This window comes from Oncorhynchus tshawytscha, linkage group LG24 (assembly GCF_018296145.1).
Source record: "Oncorhynchus tshawytscha isolate Ot180627B linkage group LG24, Otsh_v2.0, whole genome shotgun sequence".
In the NCBI taxonomy this organism is placed as follows: domain Eukaryota; kingdom Metazoa; phylum Chordata; class Actinopteri; order Salmoniformes; family Salmonidae; genus Oncorhynchus; species Oncorhynchus tshawytscha.
Window position 1 is genome coordinate 20578059 of NC_056452.1, and position 20732 is coordinate 20598790.

The 20732-nt window shown below is 45.0% G+C and overlaps 1 protein-coding gene across 5 annotated transcripts; it reads right to left on the minus strand.

Annotated features, from left to right (window-relative positions):
• Positions 1-904: 904 nt before the first annotated feature.
• Positions 905-20631, minus strand: LOC112223445 (AMSH-like protease). Of its 5 annotated transcripts, XM_042305498.1 has the most exons (12): positions 17644-17837; positions 17445-17505; positions 11426-11533; positions 7491-7708; positions 6871-6946; positions 5214-5309; positions 4657-4966; positions 4270-4394; positions 3667-3804; positions 2825-2937; positions 2451-2550; positions 905-2306 (listed from the first exon to the last, which is right to left on the minus strand). In XM_042305498.1, exons 3-12 carry the CDS (start codon positions 11453-11455, stop codon positions 2250-2252), a joined length of 1263 nt encoding a protein of 420 aa, XP_042161432.1. In that variant the 5' UTR covers positions 11456-11533; positions 17445-17505; positions 17644-17837; the 3' UTR covers positions 905-2249. The 5 variants fall into 5 exon arrangements, with proteins under 5 accessions (XP_042161432.1, XP_042161433.1, XP_042161435.1 ...); XM_042305499.1 differs by lacking the exons at positions 17445-17505; positions 17644-17837 and adding an exon at positions 20545-20631; XM_042305501.1 differs by lacking the exon at positions 11426-11533.
• Positions 20632-20732: the final 101 nt, after the last annotated feature.

Sequence of the window (20732 nt, forward strand, 5' to 3'; positions counted from 1 at the left end):
CACTGTTCTTCCTCCAGGACAAGGCTCATAATCAGTAAACATCAACCTGTGTACCAATATGAGTCTTCCACCAGCAACGTAGCAACAAGACCTTCTGGGGACAAGACCAGAAGAGCCAAATTAATAATTGTCTCGGATGGGCATTTATGTTCAGTGGTGATCATGCAATGTCATTGTCAACACATGAATTGGTTTTCAAAGCATAGATATTAGAAACTGGGTAGTTCAAGCCATGAATGCTGATTGGCTGACAGCCGTGGTATATCAGACCGTATATAATGGCTCTGACAAAACATTTAGTTGTACTTCTCTAATTACGTTGGTAACCAGTTTATAATAGCAATAAGGCTCCTCGGGGGTTTGTGGAATATAGCCAATATACCACGGCTAAGGGCACTCCGTGTTGCGTCATGCTTAATAACAGCCCTTAGCAGTGGTATATTGGCCATTAACCACACCTCCTTGGGCCTTATTGCTTAAATTTTACGTCATTCTTTTCTGATAAAAGATTCTATGCGTCACTACCCCACATTCTGGGAAAACGAACTACCACAAAAGGACATCATGGTGTACAAATTTCCTTTACGGAGACTGGCTTGTGTAATCTCTAACAACGTAATTACACGAACATCCCGCTGGGCACACACTGAATTAATCTACGTTGTTTCCACGTAATTTCAATTAAATTAAACTAACGTGGAATAGACGTTGAATTGACATCTGTGCCCAGCAGGATACTTCTTGCCCTGGATTGCAGAGAACTGGATCTCTGGCCCTGTCTTGATAACCCGTTTCACTCCATTCGTTTCCATTGACGACATGGTTCTGTTCATTTGGGGAAAGCAGAACAACTACATTTGGAAAGACATGCCGCGCAGTTAAAACAACAACTCGGACAATAAGATAAAGCAGTATGTGTTTTATTACCAAAATGACAGTGGAAAATTGTGGTAGAGTCACTGCATTGACTGGTTGTCTTTCCCATTTCTAAGCACAAAGCCACTACAACAGAGCATGTTCCTACAGCGCCACTGTGACAGATAATCACACTGTAGCAACAGTCCAACAACACACTGTAGTACTGATATAAAGTCAAATGAAAGACAAAGCCATTATCAGGACCGCTGTGAGGGGGTGTGACAAGTTATTTTCCCCTCACGCCCACTTCTGCCAAAGGTGAAAGAAGGAGAGCTCAATTTTCTACAGGGAGGGGTGCTTAAAGGCTAGCCTGGTCCCAGATGTGTCTGTGGTGTTTCGCTAACTTCAAATGGTCATTGGCAAGCCAAACAATGATGAGAGCAAACAGGTCTGGAAACAGGCTACTTAAATGCTTCATGGGCGTGGAAAGTGAGCCGATACCTGAGCTCTGTGTAGTCAAGGCCCTTGAATGGCAAAAAGCTACTGTTACTTTAAAGGCGCCTAAGGTTTTTTTGCTTACAAATTCTCTGAGCACTTTGGTTTGTTCCTCCCCACACAAGACATGCCACCTCGACAGGCTACTTTTAGGAATATTTAAGTTATGGTTCTCTTTTCTGGTCAACACCTAAAAATAAATCAAGACTCAAGACAAATAACGCAAAAATGTCAAGGCTAACATCAAACTGGCCAAAAGTCATTCATTATAACTAAGACTAAAAAGACAACAAAACAACTTCCTAAGCCACAGAGCCATCACAATTAAATCCAGTCCATTTTATATTTAAGAAATCAATTTATTTTTATTTGTTCGTCAAATCTCTGCATGTAATCAATTGTGCAAATGCTGTATAATTGTGTTTTACAAGTCTTTTCCATAGTGTCCAGTTCCAGGAAAGTTATTTGGTAAGGATACCTTCATGGGAGAGTATCATTCACATAACACATAAGTGCACACACTTCAGCCAGTTCTCAAACTGAAAACACCTCAGGCCATTTACAGCAGGGCTGCATGCTAAAGTAGTTCTCTCTGGAGAATTCCACATCAAATCTGACAAGCAGAACTGGCCCCCCAAAAAAATCCACTCTGCCAAATTGACATGTTAAGCTATCAAAAAAAAAACAACCATACTTTAGGATAAAGGGTTGATAAAACAACACCATTAGAACAATTCATCACCATGTGTTGCAAAGAAGTTTCAATTAACAGTAGTCCTTTAAAAATAAAAATAAAATACAAAAGCCTTCATTGTAAACAAAGATATAAATAGGAGATCCAGTTTGTGATGGTGAGGAGGAGGAGGGGGGGTGAGTGTCTTCCCTTCCCCTCTCTGTCACCTGAGGTCCAGCACGGTTGTTTTCAAGTCCTTTATAACAACATGCCTACAGATCTGAAATTAGAAAAGCCTCGTTTAACTGTTCAGGTGAACTCAACGTGGAGAAGCACAACTAACAATAGAAGGAAATGTGAACACATACAAGCTCTATTCGTGACAGTGCTGAGTGCTGGGAGGATGTCTGTGTGTATGACTTACGCTGAAGAGAGGCGGGTCCTTGGAGTGTGGGTGAAAGCCCTTCAGTCTGCAGCGGGCTACCTCCCCCATGCCAGAGCTGGTGAGTCTGAACACCCCCGTACTGCAAAACACAGATCACAGACACAGGCCTCGTCTACACGACTTAGAGAACCGGATAGAGATGTTGAGTATAGAACTGACACGACTCATTGTTCCACGTCACAGAGAATCATCATGTCAGTTCTACATCACGCATTTCTAACTCCCTGGAACATTTCTCGTTACTGAGTAAACTATTTGAATACCGTCCACATTGCATGTCTTAGTGGATTGGTTTTCTTTAGCGTTAGCATCAGCAGGCCTACTCATTCTAGCGGACAGGGACAGAGACTCACTCGTTGTGTTTGGGCGAGCAGACGATGGCGATGGCTTCAGGCAGCATGAGCTGGTAGGAGCCGTGCGTATGCAGGTCTACACTGGACAGGAAGGCCGTCTGGGTGGGGTGGGTCTAAGGGCAGAGGAGAAGAGAGCAACCAGCAGAAGAGATAATGGAACTGCGTCAAAAAGGTCATTTTCTGTTAGGTGAATTACATTTGATATTTACAGAATAGGTTTATTCTCCAAAAATGGGTGGAACTCCAGATGTAGGATCTTAATTTGACCACTCTTTTGTTACTGCACAGCAGGAAATGCAGAATTGTAGTGTATTTGCGTTTTTAAAAGGCTTCTAAAGTTTGTAATTTACACCTGATTTGCCATAACGAAACATGCTAAATGCAACCATTTTCCTGCTGTAGCAAACTGGCTCAAATTAAGATCCCACCCCTGAACAACTCCCATGTTAGGGGATGTAAACCATAAATCCAAGGTTTATATTGAAGGGGTACAGAATCTACAGCGCATTCTCTGAAGGTGACTGGCAGGGCTATGAACAACTGTGACATCTGAACCAGAGGGCCTGGTTTCTATGGTGATATTATGCAAATAAAAGCTCAGCCTCTGCTAATCTCTCCCCAGCACAGCCAGAAGAGGACTGGCCACCCCTCAGAGCATGGTTCCTCTCTAGGTTTCTTCCTAGGTTCCTGCCTTTCTAAGGAGTTTTTCCTAGCCAATATGCCTCTACATTGCTTTCTCTCTGGGGTTTAAGGCTGGGTTTCTATATAGGCACTTTATGACAACTGCTGTTGTAAAGATGGCTCTATAAATATATGATTGGGGAGGGGTGATGTCCACTCACATGGATCCAGCCCAGAGTCAGCAGACTGTGGTGGTCCTGGAAACTGAAGAGCTCCTCTACATTCTCCATATCACAGTAGTCTGGGCCAGCTGACTGCTTGGGAACCACCACATGGGTCAGCAGAAACTCATTTTGAGTCTGGAAGAGAAACACTTCCCATGAATACCCTCACACTGCATTAGAAGTGCATTTATAACATCTTATGAGCTAATTCATTACAAATGCACAACAGTTGCTAATAACGGTTCATAAGTCTAGTGGCACTGAAGTACTGTTATTGCTATTTTGCAGGATTGGGCACACCCACCAACACACAGCAATCTGGAGCAGGCACTTACATCATAAGATAGCAAATAATGTTTGAAGTACAAGCGACTTCAAATACTATTCTTGAACTTTGAACACCTTACATTGGCAACCTCCCTCCTCGTTCACAGAACTATTGTTTGCAGATGACATGATTACAAATGGTGACTACTGTTGTACGCTTAGACATAGTAAACTGGGATGTTTGACTTTCCCCAATAAACTGGCAGTTTGTCTACAAGATAAAAAGGGATAAATGTTTGCGTACAGTATATTTGATGTAAGAGCATGTCTTACCAGTTTTCCACAGAGGACCCCACATGTCTCTATGCCCCTGGCTGTGTTGCTGTCGGCTAGCAGCAAGAACTTGTAGGTCAGGTCTCTCGGAATGATGACCCGCCTCAGGCCCTCAACAGGTTGAGCTGTACAGACGCGCGGACACACACACACAATGTTGAACTACAATAACAGGATGTCCAACCATGTGACTCATGCAGCACATATACAGACTACAAATACATCAACAGTTATTATACTAGCCAGCTAAAATATACACAGTAGCTATTAATGTAACCCATTGTTGGCTTCCCCATATTACCTAACTAATGGATTGTTTGAGTAACAATCATACGATCTAAAATATAGAGCCTAGATGTTCAGTCGTAATGGAAGCAGGACACTCACTATGTACGCCAGCCAGTGTAGCTGCTGGCTTGCTGCTGGGGAGAGAAGGTTGATTGCGGTTTGGGTCGAGGCGAACATGGTTCTTGGAGGAGTGGGACAGGCAGGACCCGTCCGTTTGTTCAGGCACTTTAGCGACCGCCTCGTCTCTGCGATTGGCCAGCTCCTGCCTGCGCAGTTGGTCCTCGAAGTGGCGGAACTGCTCCGCCTCCATCTGCATCCTGCGCAGCTGAGCCACCCTCAGTCTCTCCTGCTCTACCAGAGACGTCCTCTGCAGCTGCTGGCCGCAGCCATCCACCACCACAGCCTGGCTCTGCACACACACACACACACACATTTGCCATTTCGATGTTCGTACCATTTGTTGATATAGGTGATCTTACTCCAAAACACTTCTCATCACTACAACTATAAACTTGCTGCATTGAAGTATTCCCATTCGTCAAAAAGTGACCCAAATAATATGAACAGGTGTTATACACTAGCACAAACAGGGTATCCAGCCAGCCTCCAAAACAATCTGTCTGAATGTAATGAAGGGTTTGGGTGCTAAACCTTACCTGACTCATTAGATATGCTGCGTGTTCCTTGTTGAACTTCTCATGGAGGAGCTTCCTCAATTGATCTTTGCGTGGAAATGCGACATCTTGCAATTTCTGAGAATAACATCAAGCAGATAAACGGGACAAGGTCATCTGTGTGAGTGCAGGCTGGGAAACACTTTCTTCCATTAGCAGTGGAATTTGCAGCTTAAACGGTCAGTCCAAGTGGGCTGAATCACTACTTTGAGAAAAGAAAAACGACTAGCCATTACACTACCATTTCAAAGCTCTTAATAGATTATAGTGTCGCTTCTACTGTTAGTCACCAGAAGGTCATCTACAGCCTTTTCTAGACTGGTGCTGTCCCTGAGCTGACCTTGGTTCGCTTACCATAAACATACCGCACTTAAATCAAAGCAGACCACTAAGTAGCCTACCACTCAGGCAGACAGGGCCCTCTCTCCATCCCACCACCCCATCCCTCTCTATCCCTCCCTCCCTCCATCCATCCCATCCCTCCACCCACCCCTCTATCCATCCCTCTCTCCATCCCTCCAGCTAGGTTAATGAGCTCTCTGCAGGTCTGAGCACCACGGGGATCCCCCAACATAGTAGGCCAATGGTTTAGCACCACGGGGATCCCCCAACGCAGCAGGCCAAGGGTTTCGTACCACGGGGGTCCCCCCCAACACAGCAGGCCAAGGGTTTAGCACCACGGGGATCCCCCAACACAGCAGGCAAAGGGTTTCGCACCACGGGGTCCCCCAACACAGCAGGCCAAGGGTTTAGCACCACGGGGATCCCCCAACACAGCAGGCCAAGGGTTTAGCACCACGGGGTCCCCCCAACATAGCAGGCCAAGGGTTTAGCACCACGGGGATCCCCAACACAGCAGGCCAAGGGTTTCGCACCACGGCGGTCCCCCAACACAGCAGGCCAAGGGTTTAGCACCACGGGGATCCCCCAACACAGCAGGCCAAGGGTTTAGCACCACAGGGATCCCCCAACACAGCAGGCCAAGGGTTTAGCACCACGGGGTCGCCCCAACACAGCAGGCCAAGGGTTTAGCACCACGGGGGTCCCCCCCCAACACAGCAGGCCAAGGGTTAAGCACCACGGGGTTCCCCCAACACAGCAGGCCAAGGGTTTAGCACCACAGGGGTGCCCCCAACACAGCAGGCCAAGGGTTTAGCACCACGGGGTCCCCCCAACGCAGCAGGCCAAGGGTTTTCGCATCACGGGGTCCCCCCAACACAGCAGGCCAAGGGTTTAGCACCACGGGGATCCCCCAACACAGCAGGCCAAGGGTTTAGCACCACGGGGTCCCCCAACACAGCAGGCCAAGGGTTTAGCACCACGGGGATCCCCAACACAGCAGGCCAAGGGTTTCGCACCACGGCGGTCCCCCAACACAGCAGGCCAAGGGTTTAGCACCACGGGGTCGCCCCAACACAGCAGGCCAAGGGTTTAGCACCACGGGGTCCCCCAACACAGCAGGCCAAGGGTTAAGCACCACGGGGTCCCCCAACACAGCAGGCCAAGGGTTAAGCACCACGGGGGTCCCCCCCAACACAGCAGGCCAAGGGTTAAGCACCACGGGGGTCCCCCCCAACACAGCAGGCCAAGGGTTTAGCACCACGGGGGTCCCCCCCAACACAGCAGGCCAAGGGTTTACCTTCATTATCACCTGCTTCTCTGGCACGCTGCACTCCCGGTAGTCTCGATGGCTGGGGAGTTTCTCTACAAACAGACTGACACAACAGAGAAATGGTTAGACAGATTATAGTTTATGAAGACTTATTTTTACTGCTACTACTACTACTGCTGCTACTATTGTTAATCCTGTACCCTAGTCACTTTACCCACTAGGTATATATATCGACCTCAATTACCTCGTACCCCCAAGCATTGATATGGTACTGCTACTGTCTGTATATAGCATCATTCTTGTGTATTTTATTCCTTGTGTTACCATTATTATTAATATTATTATTATTGCATCGTTGGGAAAGGGCTCGTAAGTAAGCATTTCACAGTAAAGTCTACACCGGTTGTATTCAGTGCATTTGACGAATACATTTTTATTTGTATTATTCATCAATCAAGTACTTGAACTGCCATTAGTACATTGGACATAGGTATGTTAGTATTCCACTATCACAGACCCTAAACTAGTCTGCAACAATTGTCAATTCAACATCTATTCCACGTTGGTTCAATGTCATTTAATTGAAATGACGTGGAAACAACGTTGATTCAACCAATGTGTGCCCAGCGGGCACTCTCTCTCCTCACGTGATGAACTTGTTGTAGAGGACGTAGGCGTTCTCCAAGCTGCCCTCCTCCAGGTACACGGCGGCCATGCGCTCCATCTCCACGCCGGAGCGGAAGTAGCGGCGTGGCGTGATCTCCTCGTTGATCTCCACGCTGCAGCCCATCTTGCTGAGGGCCAGCACGCGCTCCGCCGCTGTCAAGCTCACGTCGGTGTGGTCCGGCTCGGCCGCCAGCTTCTTCTGTTGGGGGGGGGGTCAAAGGTCACCAGGGTCAGAGTTCAAAGTGTAACACAGGTCAACTTAGCAGTCAATGTAACCACAAGCGTCGGAGTATTGAAGAACATAATACATGTCCTTGTGGTAGTTTAGCATTTTCCTTCCAATGGATAAGGTTAGGATTTGACTAAGCATGGAGAGGACAGCCCTGTCAGCACAAGCACACCTCTTTCTACAGCTCAGGGCCCAAAACAACACATTTATCACTAACATTGCATCAGAACAGTGTCTACATGGGCAGAAAACCCCTAAGGCTAACAGCCTGACACAGCAACACTATCACCCCTAGCAGCAGTACTACTGTCATCAACTGAAATACCAATGGCTAGGATCAGCATGAGCCGTCTCCCTCAGCAACCTCCCAGCCCTCCCCAAGCGGTCACGTGACCAGGCAACATCAGCACTGTCATCCCTCACTAGGTCAGGTCAGCCAAAACAGACGGGGGATGGAGGGGGGCTGATCGGAAGCATTCATAGGTAGAACGGACGGCGCTATGCTAGTACACACTACCCTGATCAGCCCACCCCCACACTAATGAAAACATTACAGTACACACTACCCTGATCAGCCCACCCCCACACTAATGAAAACATTACAGTACACACTACCCTGATCAGCCCACCACCACACTAATGAAAACATTACAGTACACACTACCCTGATCAGCCCACCACCACACTAATGAAAACATTACAGTACACACTACCCTGATCAGCCCACCCCCACACTAATGAAAACATTACAGTAGACACTACCCTGATCAGCCCACCACCACACTAATGAAAACATTACAGTAGACACTACCCTGATCAGCCCACCCCCACACTAATGAAAACATTACAGTACACACTACCCTGATCAGCCCACCCCCACACTAATGAAAACATTACAGTAGACACTACCCTGATCAGCCCACCCCCACAGTAATGAAAACATTACAGTACACACTACCCTGATCAGCCCACCCCCACACTAATGAAAACATTACAGTACACACTACCCTGAAGCCCACCACCACACTAATGAAAACATTACAGTACACACTACCCTGATCAGCCCACCCCCACACTAATGAAAACATTACAGTACACACTACCCTGATCAGCCCACCCCCACACTAATGAAAACATTACAGTACACACTACCCTGATCAGCCCACCCCCACACTAATGAAAACATTACAGTAGACACTACCCTGATCAGCCCACCCCCACACTAATGAAAACATTACAGTACACACTACCCTGATCAGCCCACCCCCACACTAATGAAAACATTACAGTACACACTACCCTGATCAGCCCACCACCACACTAATGAAAACATTACAGTACACACGGGACACTGCTGCTGAGTTCTTTGAGGTTACTATTGACGTGGGAGTCTTATCAAGACTCCACTGGACTCTGCAGGGGGTAGTGACGAAGACTACGGGGGAAATGATTGTACTCTCGATGAAGGATCAGATTAAGACATCCTTTCGGCAGCGACAGTTGAAGCAGGCAGGAGTTCTCTCTCTTTGGAGGGCTCGATGATAGCATCTCCTTTGTCTAATCATCTATTCATGAGCAGAGGAAGTGTAAAGAGGCAAACATCCGCTCCATCCCTTTCTCCCACCCCAGGATGGAGGGATGGCCCTGAATGGAGAGATGAGTCTGACAGAGCAGCTGAATACTAATGGGAGTGATTCAGGGGAAACCGTTGGTGTGGATCCCCAGCCCACTAACCCATTCCCACTCTACAGAAGAAATCAATGCGGCCCACCCACACCCTTATCAACCCCTTCTACACAGAGGACGCCCATTCACTCCCGCTTTCCACCCACCTTCATATACTCAACTTGATCCCTACATTTCCTAAAGACAAGTGAACTCAAGCCCATCAAACTTACTCACCTCCCACCCACCCCACTCCACACACAGCCAATCACTCCATCATCACCTCCCACCCACCCCACTCCACACACAGCCAATCACTCCATCATCACCTCCCACCCACCCCACTCCACACACAGCCCATCACTCCCCCGTCACCTCCCACCTCTCCCACTCCACACACAGCCCATCACTCCATCATCACCTCCCACCTCACACACAGCCCATCACCTCCCACCCCACTCCACACAGCCCATCACTCCATCATCACCCCCACCTCACACACAGCCCATCACTCCCCCCGTCACCTCCCACCTCTCCCACTCCACACACAGCCCATCACTCCCCCCGTCAGCTCTCCCACCTCACACACAGCCCATCACTCCATCATCACCTCCCACTCCACACACAGCCCATCACTCCATCATCACCTCCCACCTCACACACAGCCCATCACTCCCCCGTCACCACCCACCTCTCCCACTCCACACACAGCCCATCACTCCCCCCCCCGTCACCTCTCCCACCTCACACACAGCCAATCACTCCATCATCACCTCCCACCTCACACACAGCCCATCACTCCCCCCCGTCACCTCCCACCCACCCCACTCCACACACAGCCAATCACTCCATCATCACTTCCCACCCACCCCACTCCACACACAGCCCATCACCTCCCACCCACCCCACCCCACACACAGCCCATCACCTCCCACCCACCCCACCCCACCCCACACACAGCCAATCACTCCATCATCACCTCCAACCCACCCCACTCCACACACAACCCATCACTCCATCATCACCTCCCACCCACCCCACTCACAGCCAATCACTCCATCATCACCTCCCACCTCACACACAGCCCATCACCTCCCACCTCTCCCACTCCACACACAGCCCAACACTCCCCCGTCACCTCTCCCACCTCACACACAGCCCAACACTCCCCGTCACCTCTCCCACCTCACACACAGCCCATCACTCCCCCGTCACCTCTCCCACTCCACACACAGCCCATCACTCCCCCTCACCTCTCCCACCTCCCACACAGCCCATCACTCCCCCCGTCACCTCTCCCACTCCACACACAGCCCATCACTCCCCCGTCACCTCTCCCACTCCACACACAGCCCATCACTCCCCCCGTCACCTCTCCCACCTCACACACAGCCCATCACTCCCCCCGTCACCTCTCCACACACAGCCCATCACTCCCCCCGTCACCTCTCCCACCTCACACAGCCCGTCACCTCCCACCTATCCCACACGCCCATCTCTCCCCACTTTACCTCTAACCCCTTAAGGCGTGCACACTAGGTTCAGTTTGCGCCTAGCAGAACTCGCATACTCCTTTAAAAAGACAGTCGCTTGAAAAATTTGAAAAGCGCGGCAATAGTACCGTTTGTCCCTCTTGAGACGCCGTAGCCAGTTAACACTTCCTCAAAAATATACTCAAAAAATCTGTAATTAATTGACGTTCGTTCCGGAGAGGTTTTAGTAATTTTACAGCTAAGCTGTTTGTTGCAGTATTTCACAATGGAAAAAATGTGCATGAAAGAGAGTCGTCTCTCATTGAATGACAACAAACACTTATTTGAAGAATCCCTACTGTTGACCAATCACCACACTTCAGATTGCCTCAACAAACAAAGAAAAAATTTGGAGCATGAACAGCCGAAAAAAAACCTTGCTGAAGACCAAAGGGAACAAAAACGTCACAAAATGTCATCATTATATATGCACGAACTGTTTAGGATGGGAAGCAAACAAACGCCTTTACCCCCGACTAACAAGACTCACCAGTGTGCTGAAGCTGAAGCCTTGCTCCATGGTGTCTTTAGACTGCAGGATCACAGGCTCCAATCTTCCCAAATGTGTCCACCTGTCATCTCCTAAGATGAAAGACCACTGGAGAGGAGAGGAGAGAAATCTTAGCTCGGCTAAATGGCCATGACTCTGTTGTGTAATGATGGCCGTGTGGTCGATCAGGTTCCCTCTCACTGAGAGATCGAGACATTAATGTTGTCCACAGAGACAGCTTACCCTTGGTAGGAGTTGATAAATTGATCAAGCTCTTGACTTAGAACACGATTTGCATTACAGTATGTAGTATTTTCAGCCAACAAGGATCTCTGTTGTTTCATAGCACGAGTCTCCAAGAGCAGCTGCTCAATCTTATTCTTACAGATTCTTCAAAATAGAGTAACATACTTTAATGGCCAAGAAAAGGTGGCATACTGTTGCTATGACAGCTTGTAACCAGGGAGCAAAATAGGGAGATTCATGGACATATTCTGCTGAGATGAAATCCTTTATCTATCACTAAGCTTGGTCAATGAGCAGATTTGAACAGTGTCTTTAATCCTACAGGGTCCCTCTACTCTTCAATCCCAAAACTACTATTTGATACTGCAACCGAATTGAAAGCAAGATGTTGCAATACATCCAAACCCTTTCCATTTGTCAGTGACATTCTGGTTGATGCTGCCATGGAAACCCATCATGTACAGTACACAATAGCAGCATGGTGTGAAATCTAGGTGTAATTAACACTGCCCAAGGCTGACTGCAATGTGAAAAAGAGACTTCAAGTCAGTTTCTGTAAAATGTGTATATTTCTGCAGTGAACACGTGTATTTAATACAAAAATTTGATTTGAATTCTGAATTATTCCCCTAATTCATTTTCACGCCAACAAAGAAATGTGAAAAGAAATGGCAAACAAGTATTTTATAATCCAAAGTGTGCCCCAAATAGAAACATTGTCCTCTGTACTGAAAATAAATAGTTTAGTTGAAGTCCAGACTCCAGAGAGTCTGACCAAAATCTCTCTTGTATCCTTTTGTCTATCCTGTCATCAGCACTTGAGCACTCATCATTCATGTGTGGAGTGTTCGCCAAGCTTTGGATTCCTACTTTCTCTTCAAGAAGCAGTAATGAATGCTCGAGCAGATGGGAACAACATTCACTGATTCAAATATATATATATATATATATTTTTATTATTTATATTTATTTTTTTTTTACACCAAATAGAATTACAGGAGATTTGACAGGCTTCAGTCACTAGCAGACAGGGTTGAATATTTTCCCAGTATTTTACAAATGTTCCATCCCTAGAATAAATCACTTTTCTCCCAGGTAATCCGGTAAAACTGGAAGAGTCATTCAAAAGAATATACTATAAATAGGCCCTTGTCTGGATTTGATTAGAGCTTTGATTGAAAATTCAAGTCTGATGCTACCTGCGCCTAATGAGCCATACATTACATACATTTTATGAGCCCTACATTAAAGACATGTAATGAGCCCAAAAAAGGCCAAATGATTGCGTCGTTATCCAATACACATACAGTACCAGTCAACATTTTGGACACACCAACTCATTCAAAAGGTTTCTTTATTTTTACTATTTTCTACATTGTAGAATAATAGTGAAGACATCAAAACTATGAAATAACACATGTGGAATCATATTGTAAACAAAAAGTGTTAAACAAATCCAAAAATATATTTGAGACTCTTCAAAGTAGCCACCCGTTGCCTTGATGACAGTTCTATATATTTTTGTGACTTGCGGTAACTCTTTGTGGTTCTAAATCAATAGTTGTTTAGTGGTCCAAAAATGTTGGTAACATTAACTTGCTTGACCATGCTGTAGGTCATGTAACTGTACATGCAATATGCTTTGTGGACTTCACTAGACAGAGGTTGCTATCTAGTTTTGTGATAAAACCAAAAACGTGTGGTTGACTTTATTCTGCCACTGTGTCTTATGGTCTCTGCCTTTAGGCCTTTAAATCATGGTCGCAAGGGATATCATTTAAAAGGTTATTGAGCGAACAACGTAACTATCACAACACAAAGGTTGTGATATGGCTTTTCTTTTGGCTTCCCCAGTGATTTACCCACACACTGCTACTGCATTCCCATCATTAATTAGCTAAATATAAGGCTAATACGGCATTGAACACATTCCCTGAAAAAAGGTAGGCTAGAACAACTATATATCAATCTAGAACAGGATTATCTATTTTGGATGAAATTTCAATGGAATTGACGAAGAGAGAGAAAGACAGAGAGAGAGAGCTCGGCGTGCACTGATTTAAAGCAACAATATTCGAGAAATGTTTTAAAACTCTGCAGCTGCAATTTAAAAAAAATATCTTTACAAAAATATATCTTTATCTTTCAAAAAAACAAGGTGAACCCTGAAAGTTAGATGGGTAAATTCAATGTGCATTTGGTCTTTATATTATAGACTATGCTGCAGCAAATGCTTCTTCAGGCAGAAGTTTGCATCCTGTAGCTCCAACTCCAAAAAGTTCTGGGACACTGTGAAGTCCATGGAGAATAAGAGCACCTCCTCCCAGCTGCCTACTGCACTGAGGCTAGGTAACACGGTCACCACCGATAAATCCATGATTATCGAAAACTTCAATAAGCATTTCTCAACGGCTGGCCATGCCTTCCGCCTGGCTACTCCAACCTCGGCCAACAGCTCCGCCCCCCGGCAGCTCTTCGCCCAAGCCTCTCCAGGTTCTCCTTTACCCAAATCCAGATAGCAGATGTTCTGAAAGAGCTGCAAAACCTGGACCCGTACAAATCAGCTGGGCTTGACAATCTGGACCCCCTATTTCTGAAACTATCCGCCGCCATTGTCGCAACCCCTATTACCAGCCTGTTCAACCTCTCTTTCATATCGTCTGAGATCCCCAAGGATTGAAAGCTGCCGCAGTCATCCCCCTCTTCAAAGGGGGAGACAACCTGGACCCAAACTGTTACAGACCTATATCCATCCTGCCCTGCCTATCTAAGGTCTTCGAAAGCCAAGTCAACAAACAGGTCACTGACCATCTCGAATCCCACCGTACCTTCTCCGCTGTGCAATCTGGTTTCCGAGCCGGTCACGGGTGCACCTCAGCCATGCTCAAGGTACTAAATGATATCATTTATTGCCATCAATAAAAAAAGACAGTACTGTGCAGCCGTCTTCATCGACCTTGCCAAGGCTTTCGACTCTGTCAATCACCATATTCTTATCGGCAGACTCAGTAGCCTCGGTTTTTCGGATGACTGCCTTGACTGGTTCACCAATTACTTTGCAGACAGAGTTCAGTGTGTCAAATCGGAGGGCATGCTGTCCGGTCCTCTGGCAGTCTCTATGGGGGTGCCACAGGGTTCAATTCTCGGGCCGACTCTTTTCTCTGTATATATCAATGATGTTGCTCTTGCTGCGGGTAATTCCCTGATCCACCTCTACGCAGACGACACCATTCTATATACTTTCGGCCCGTCATTGGACACTGTGCTATCTAACCTCCAACAAGCTTCAATGCCATACAACACTCGTTCCGTGGCCTCCAACTGCTCTTAAACGCTAGTTAAACCAAATGCATGCTTTTCAACCGATCGCTGCCTGCACCCGCATGCCCGACTAGCATCACCACCCTGGATGGTTCCGACCTTGAATATGTGGACATCTATAAGTACCTAGGTGTCTGGCTAGACTGCAAACTCTCCTTCCAGACTCATATCAAACATCTCCAATCGAAAATCAAATCAAGAGTCGGCTTTCTATTCCGCAACAAAGCCTCCTTCACTCATGCCGCCAAGCTTACCCTAGTAAAACTGACTATCCTACCGATCCTCGACTTCGGCGATGTCATCTACAAAATGGCTTCCAACACTCTACTCAGCAAACTGGATGCAGTCTATCACAGTGCCATCCGTTTTGTCACTAAAGCACCTTATACCACCCACCACTGCGACTTGTATGCTCTGGTCGGCTGGCCCTCGCTACATATTCGTCGCCAGACCCACTGGCTCCAGGTCATCTACAAGTCCATGCTAGGTAAAGCTCCACCTTATCTCAGTTCACTGGTCACAATGGCAACACCCATCCGTAGCACGCGCTCCAGCAGGTGTATCTCACTGATCATCCCTAAAGCCAACACCTCATTTGGCCGCCTTTCGTTCCAGTACTCTGCTGCCTGTGACTGGAACGAATTGCAAAAATCACTGAAGTTGGAGACTTTTATCTCCCTCACCAACTTCAAACATCAGCTATCTGAGCAGCTAACCGATCGCTGCAGCTGTACATAGTCTATTGGTAAATAGCCCACCCATTTTCACCTACCTCATCCCCATACTGTTTTTATTTATTTACTTTTCTGCTCTTTTGCACACCAATATCTCTACCTGTACATGACCATCTGATCATTTATCACTCCAGTGTTAATCTTCAAAATTGTAATTATTCGCCTACCTCCTCATGCCTTTTGCACACATTGTATATAGACTCCCCCTTTGTTTTCTACTGTGTTATTGACTTGTTAATTGTTTATTCCATGTGTAACTCTGTGTTGTCTGCTCACACTGCTATGCTTTATCTTGGCCAGGTCGCAGTTGCAAATGAGAACTTGTTCTCAACTAGCTTACCTGGTTAAATAAAGGTGAAATAAATAAAAATAAAAATGTAGGCCTACCTGTCACAAGAAAAAAAGTTACCATGATGAGATAGATCTACATACATTGTGAACTACGCTCCAATCTGACATGGTCTGTCCCCACCCTGAGTGTTGATGATTAATCATGCAGAGGCCATAGAGAAGCCAGATTTAGACATTGCATATAATTTAAAGAGTTCCATTTCACTCCATGCTGTTTATATAAATAATTTATAAATAATTTATTAGAATTTACCGGTTTCTCACAGTTATTTATCCCAGGAAAGGGGAGTGGTTTTAGGTGGTAAATCCCGGTAACCATGTTCCCGCCATTCAACCCTACTAGCAGATTATGAATACAGCATGCTATTGATTTGGCTTTCTAACTACAAACCCAATCAGGAAACTAAGGTGTACTACTCTTAGTGCTATTGTTGACAGTAATTTCAGTACTGTTTTCCTTGGTACGGTACAGTAAGGACAACAGACCAATATAATGAAGTGTTGCTTGAGAATGGAAAGGCATAGAAAGCGAAAAGTTATTTTACAACTTACCTAAAAATGACAAGTCAATATTCCAGGGAACTACTGAACACATTTGATTGAAATTCCCTATTAACATTGCCCTACTAAGGGACTTCGCACTCATGAGTTTTAAGATATGACTTGCAAACAGTGCAGATTCAGAACCCCCCCTCCAAAAAAACAAAAAAATGAATGCGGTTGCATTGTAGGCAGTCTACTGTATTTGAGTCACAGTACTATCATTTGGATAAATTGTCCATTATACCAGTATCTAATATCCATTATAACATTATCTTAAATTATTTTAATAACAAACGTCAGTGAATTTATAGATATAGAACGTATGTAAGTATCCTCTGAAACTAAATAAAACAGTTGAATGTGTAGTGTAACTTCCGCTCTCTCATACAGGCTTGACTGTGTTTCCTGTATTCTTTGGTAAACTGATGCACCTGTCACTAGCCGTTACAGTAGTACAACGTCCTCTTTTGATAGCCATGTGTATCAACAGAAATATATCTTTTTAAATCACGCCCTACATGTCAACGCTAGGAACGTGTCTCATCAATAACATTGTATCTGTACAATGGCGTCGATCATCCCTTGAGCTACAGTGAACTTGTAATTTCAGATTCCATGTTGCAACCCCATGTTTGTGATTTAAAATAAATTCCTGGACATTTCACAGCTTTGCAACATCAGGAGATTTAAGAGGGGGGCTTATGAATGAGACTAACTTAATCAAACTACTGCTGTAAATTCAGGAAAATAATAGAAGCTATTTGATTTAAACAGCTTAACGTGCAGTAAACTGATCAAGCATGTAAATAGGTGAAAACGCTTACCAGTGTATTTACCCGCGTCTAATGCCCATACTCGTGTGTCTCTGTCGTCACGTGGCACATGCTAGAATTGAGTGCGAAAACAGGCGTCAATAAATCACTGTTCTCTTATCCAAACCTCGCCGATTTAGCTTTTATACAGTAACCTACTTCATGAAGTCATTGTTCAAAATGAAAAAGGATAGAAAGAGCGACAGTTTACCAGCGATAAAATGGCTGAAAGCGGTCTTTCAAATCCAATGTCCAATAAGGCGAGAGAGATTGTTATCCAGTCCACATACTATAGCATCGGCGATGTGGTGTTGGTGGTGGTGGCAGCAGCGGCGGTCTCTATGAAGTGATGTGTGGAGAGGGGAATCCAGTCCACTGGTGGACAAAAGAGAAAATGCCCTACAGTTGCGACACATGCGGCATCATTTGCATCCTGTAATTTACAAGAATATTCATGCATCCTGTAATTTAAAAAAAGATTGTTCATGGTGCACACCACATAAGCGTTTGGCTTGATACATTGCATATTAAAGTGGGGAAAATTATAAATAAAAAAATCTAAAGGCTGCCCAATTAGAATATATTTCTATGGAAGCCCATTCAGCTACCCACATTTATTTGAATGTGGAAGCTATTTAAAAATGTTCGAGATGCACTCTTAACATTTCGTGATACTAAGCCTTGTCTGGCAGCGAAACATTTCACTGGCTTACTTGCTTAAACAAATGTGGTTTCTAATGACAATTGAGATGTACAAACTATGGCATAAGGAGATGACATGCGGATAAGAGGCAATCCGTAATTTCGATTAAGACAATGAGCGAGCTAGGACAAACGTATAACTATTTGTTCAGCACTTTTGAAATGTACAGCGACAGAATTCATAATATGGGCCGTTCTTAGTGTTCTCCCTGTACACCAAGTCAGAACCGTAGGATAAATAAAGGGGGCATATAAGCAGACAATGAAAGCTCTTACAATATTCTATCATTACATTTCTCAAAAACAGGTTATAGGCTACATGTGCACCACCAAGTCAGAACAGTAGGCAAAATGAAGGGGTGAAAATAGACCAAATTATTAGGGTGTTTCACATGGGCTACTAACAGCTTACTACACAACGTACACTTAGTATTATTTTCAGTATACAGTACAGTATACATTGGGGCGGCTGCTTAGCCTAGTGGTTAGAGCGTTGGACTAGTAACCGAAAGGTTGCAAGTTTGAATCCCCAAGCTGACAAGGTAGAACGTCAGTGATATTCAGGCCGTAGCTCTAGAAAGAGGCCTGAGTTCCGGATTTATAATTCTGAGTTGGATGAAAGTTCAAAATGCATTTTCCCAGTCGTAGCTCGTTTTTTCCCGAGGTCCCAGTTGTCTTGAACTCACTAAAGTCCGATTTTGCAGTTCCGAGTTAACGGTTGTTTTGAGCTTCATTGACAGCATGGCCAATGTTGAATGTTTATAATTTTAAACTAGGAAAAGAGACCCTTAATCATAGACTTGGAACAACACAGTCACTCCACTGAATAGCAGGTTGATTGCTTTGCAATGCTTGCAGTTAGCCACTGATTCCTTCCAAACCACTCATTGTTGAATTTGTGATGTCCAAGTTGTTGTGTAATGTTTATGTACGTTAGCCGATGAGCACCAATATGTTTTATCTACACTTTCTCTTCATTATTTCCCTTCACATGACAAGGATAAAAAGGATTTGTCAGTAGATTTTCGATTCGATTCATTATGACTGCTAGCTAAGATTTTGAAAGTATGATGTTAACATGATCAGCCCAATCAAATATGCTGTAGATATAACGTGATTTTGAAGTTGTTTTATCTGTGGCCAATGACCTTGAGCCTTCTTGGATGGGCACTTCTAATGTAACTCTATGGCAGTACCCAAGGGGCTTGAATTTTCGAGCTCTACCCTTAGACTTGGCGGTGACGTAGTGACCCCATAAGTGACAGAACACTGAGCCAATCACGGCGCACCGCTCCGTATTTTCTGATGGCTTGCCCCGCCACCACAGAAAGCACTGAGCTAGGCTGAAACATTTTTTTGGAGCTGCCTTACTCAAGAAAACAAAAAAGAGACCATGTTTGTATGCAGCTTTATTAACTCAATTCTATATTATTATTTTTTACATTGTTTGCAAACTGATGTGACACAATGCCAAAATAACATGCATTTTAATTTTTGAAAAAAATGTGGGCGCCACTGACCAAATCAGGTGAACTAGTTCAGGGCTAAAACAAAATGGTAAAACATCTAGGGTTCCCCGATGAGAGGTTTGACGCATAGAAAAACTAGCTAGATATATATGATGTATATGGACGTATGTATATCATCTGTGTAGGCCTTTGCATCTGTAATTAAAAAGTTACTCATACAGTATGTCATCACTATTGTGTTGATTTATTAATTCCAGTCAATAATTTTGGATTGATAAGGTCTAGACAGCCTAGCCACCCGAAGTTTTGAACATAAACAAAATTTGATCACATTCACATGATCTCTTAACACAAATAAATAAGCCTATTTTAGGCTATAAATGCAGTACATAGCTTAGGCTATGGATACATGATGTTACCGCTTCGTTTCCACTGGCCAGAGTGGGTCAGAGCGCAGAGGGTTTCTCTAGGCTACCTGCAGCTGCAGCTGTGGTTGTTATCGGTAGGCTATAGCTGATCAGATTAATTGTGCACGAGTTGACAAAGCTTGAGGCAAAGCAGTCTAAACAACCGTACTTTGTCCCTCATTTTCAACACTTTTGTGTCAATATTTTTTCTTCAACTGAAACAAAGGTGCTGGGGCAAATTCCAGCTTGGCACACGTTCTCCTGCTGCACTGTTGTGCTGATCTCTGCAACGTGGATAGATGGAAATCACCACATGATGCTACAAATGAAAAGAGATAGCAGAGGCCAGTATGCTGCAAATACTGCTTCCAAAATAAGTTGTTTTTACTGCAGTAATTTTGCCGTGTAATTGGAGTTACAGTGCAGTATAACTGCAATTCAACAGCAGTAGTAGGCCTACACAAGTTATTCCACAATTACTGGGTTCAAAATACCACAGTAGACTGCAGTTAGGCCTTAACACAAAGTGCTTACCCACAATTGTTGCCTGGTCTTGTTAAAATTGGCATCGCAATAGCTTTCAACTTTAGCCTAATACGGTTTGTGTAGGCAAACGTATCTTCCTGAAAAGGTCCTTAGACACACCTAAAAAAAAAAAGTGACGTTCTATGGTAATGACTCAAACAAGCCACACCCTACAGTTGATGCGTTACTAGCTGGGA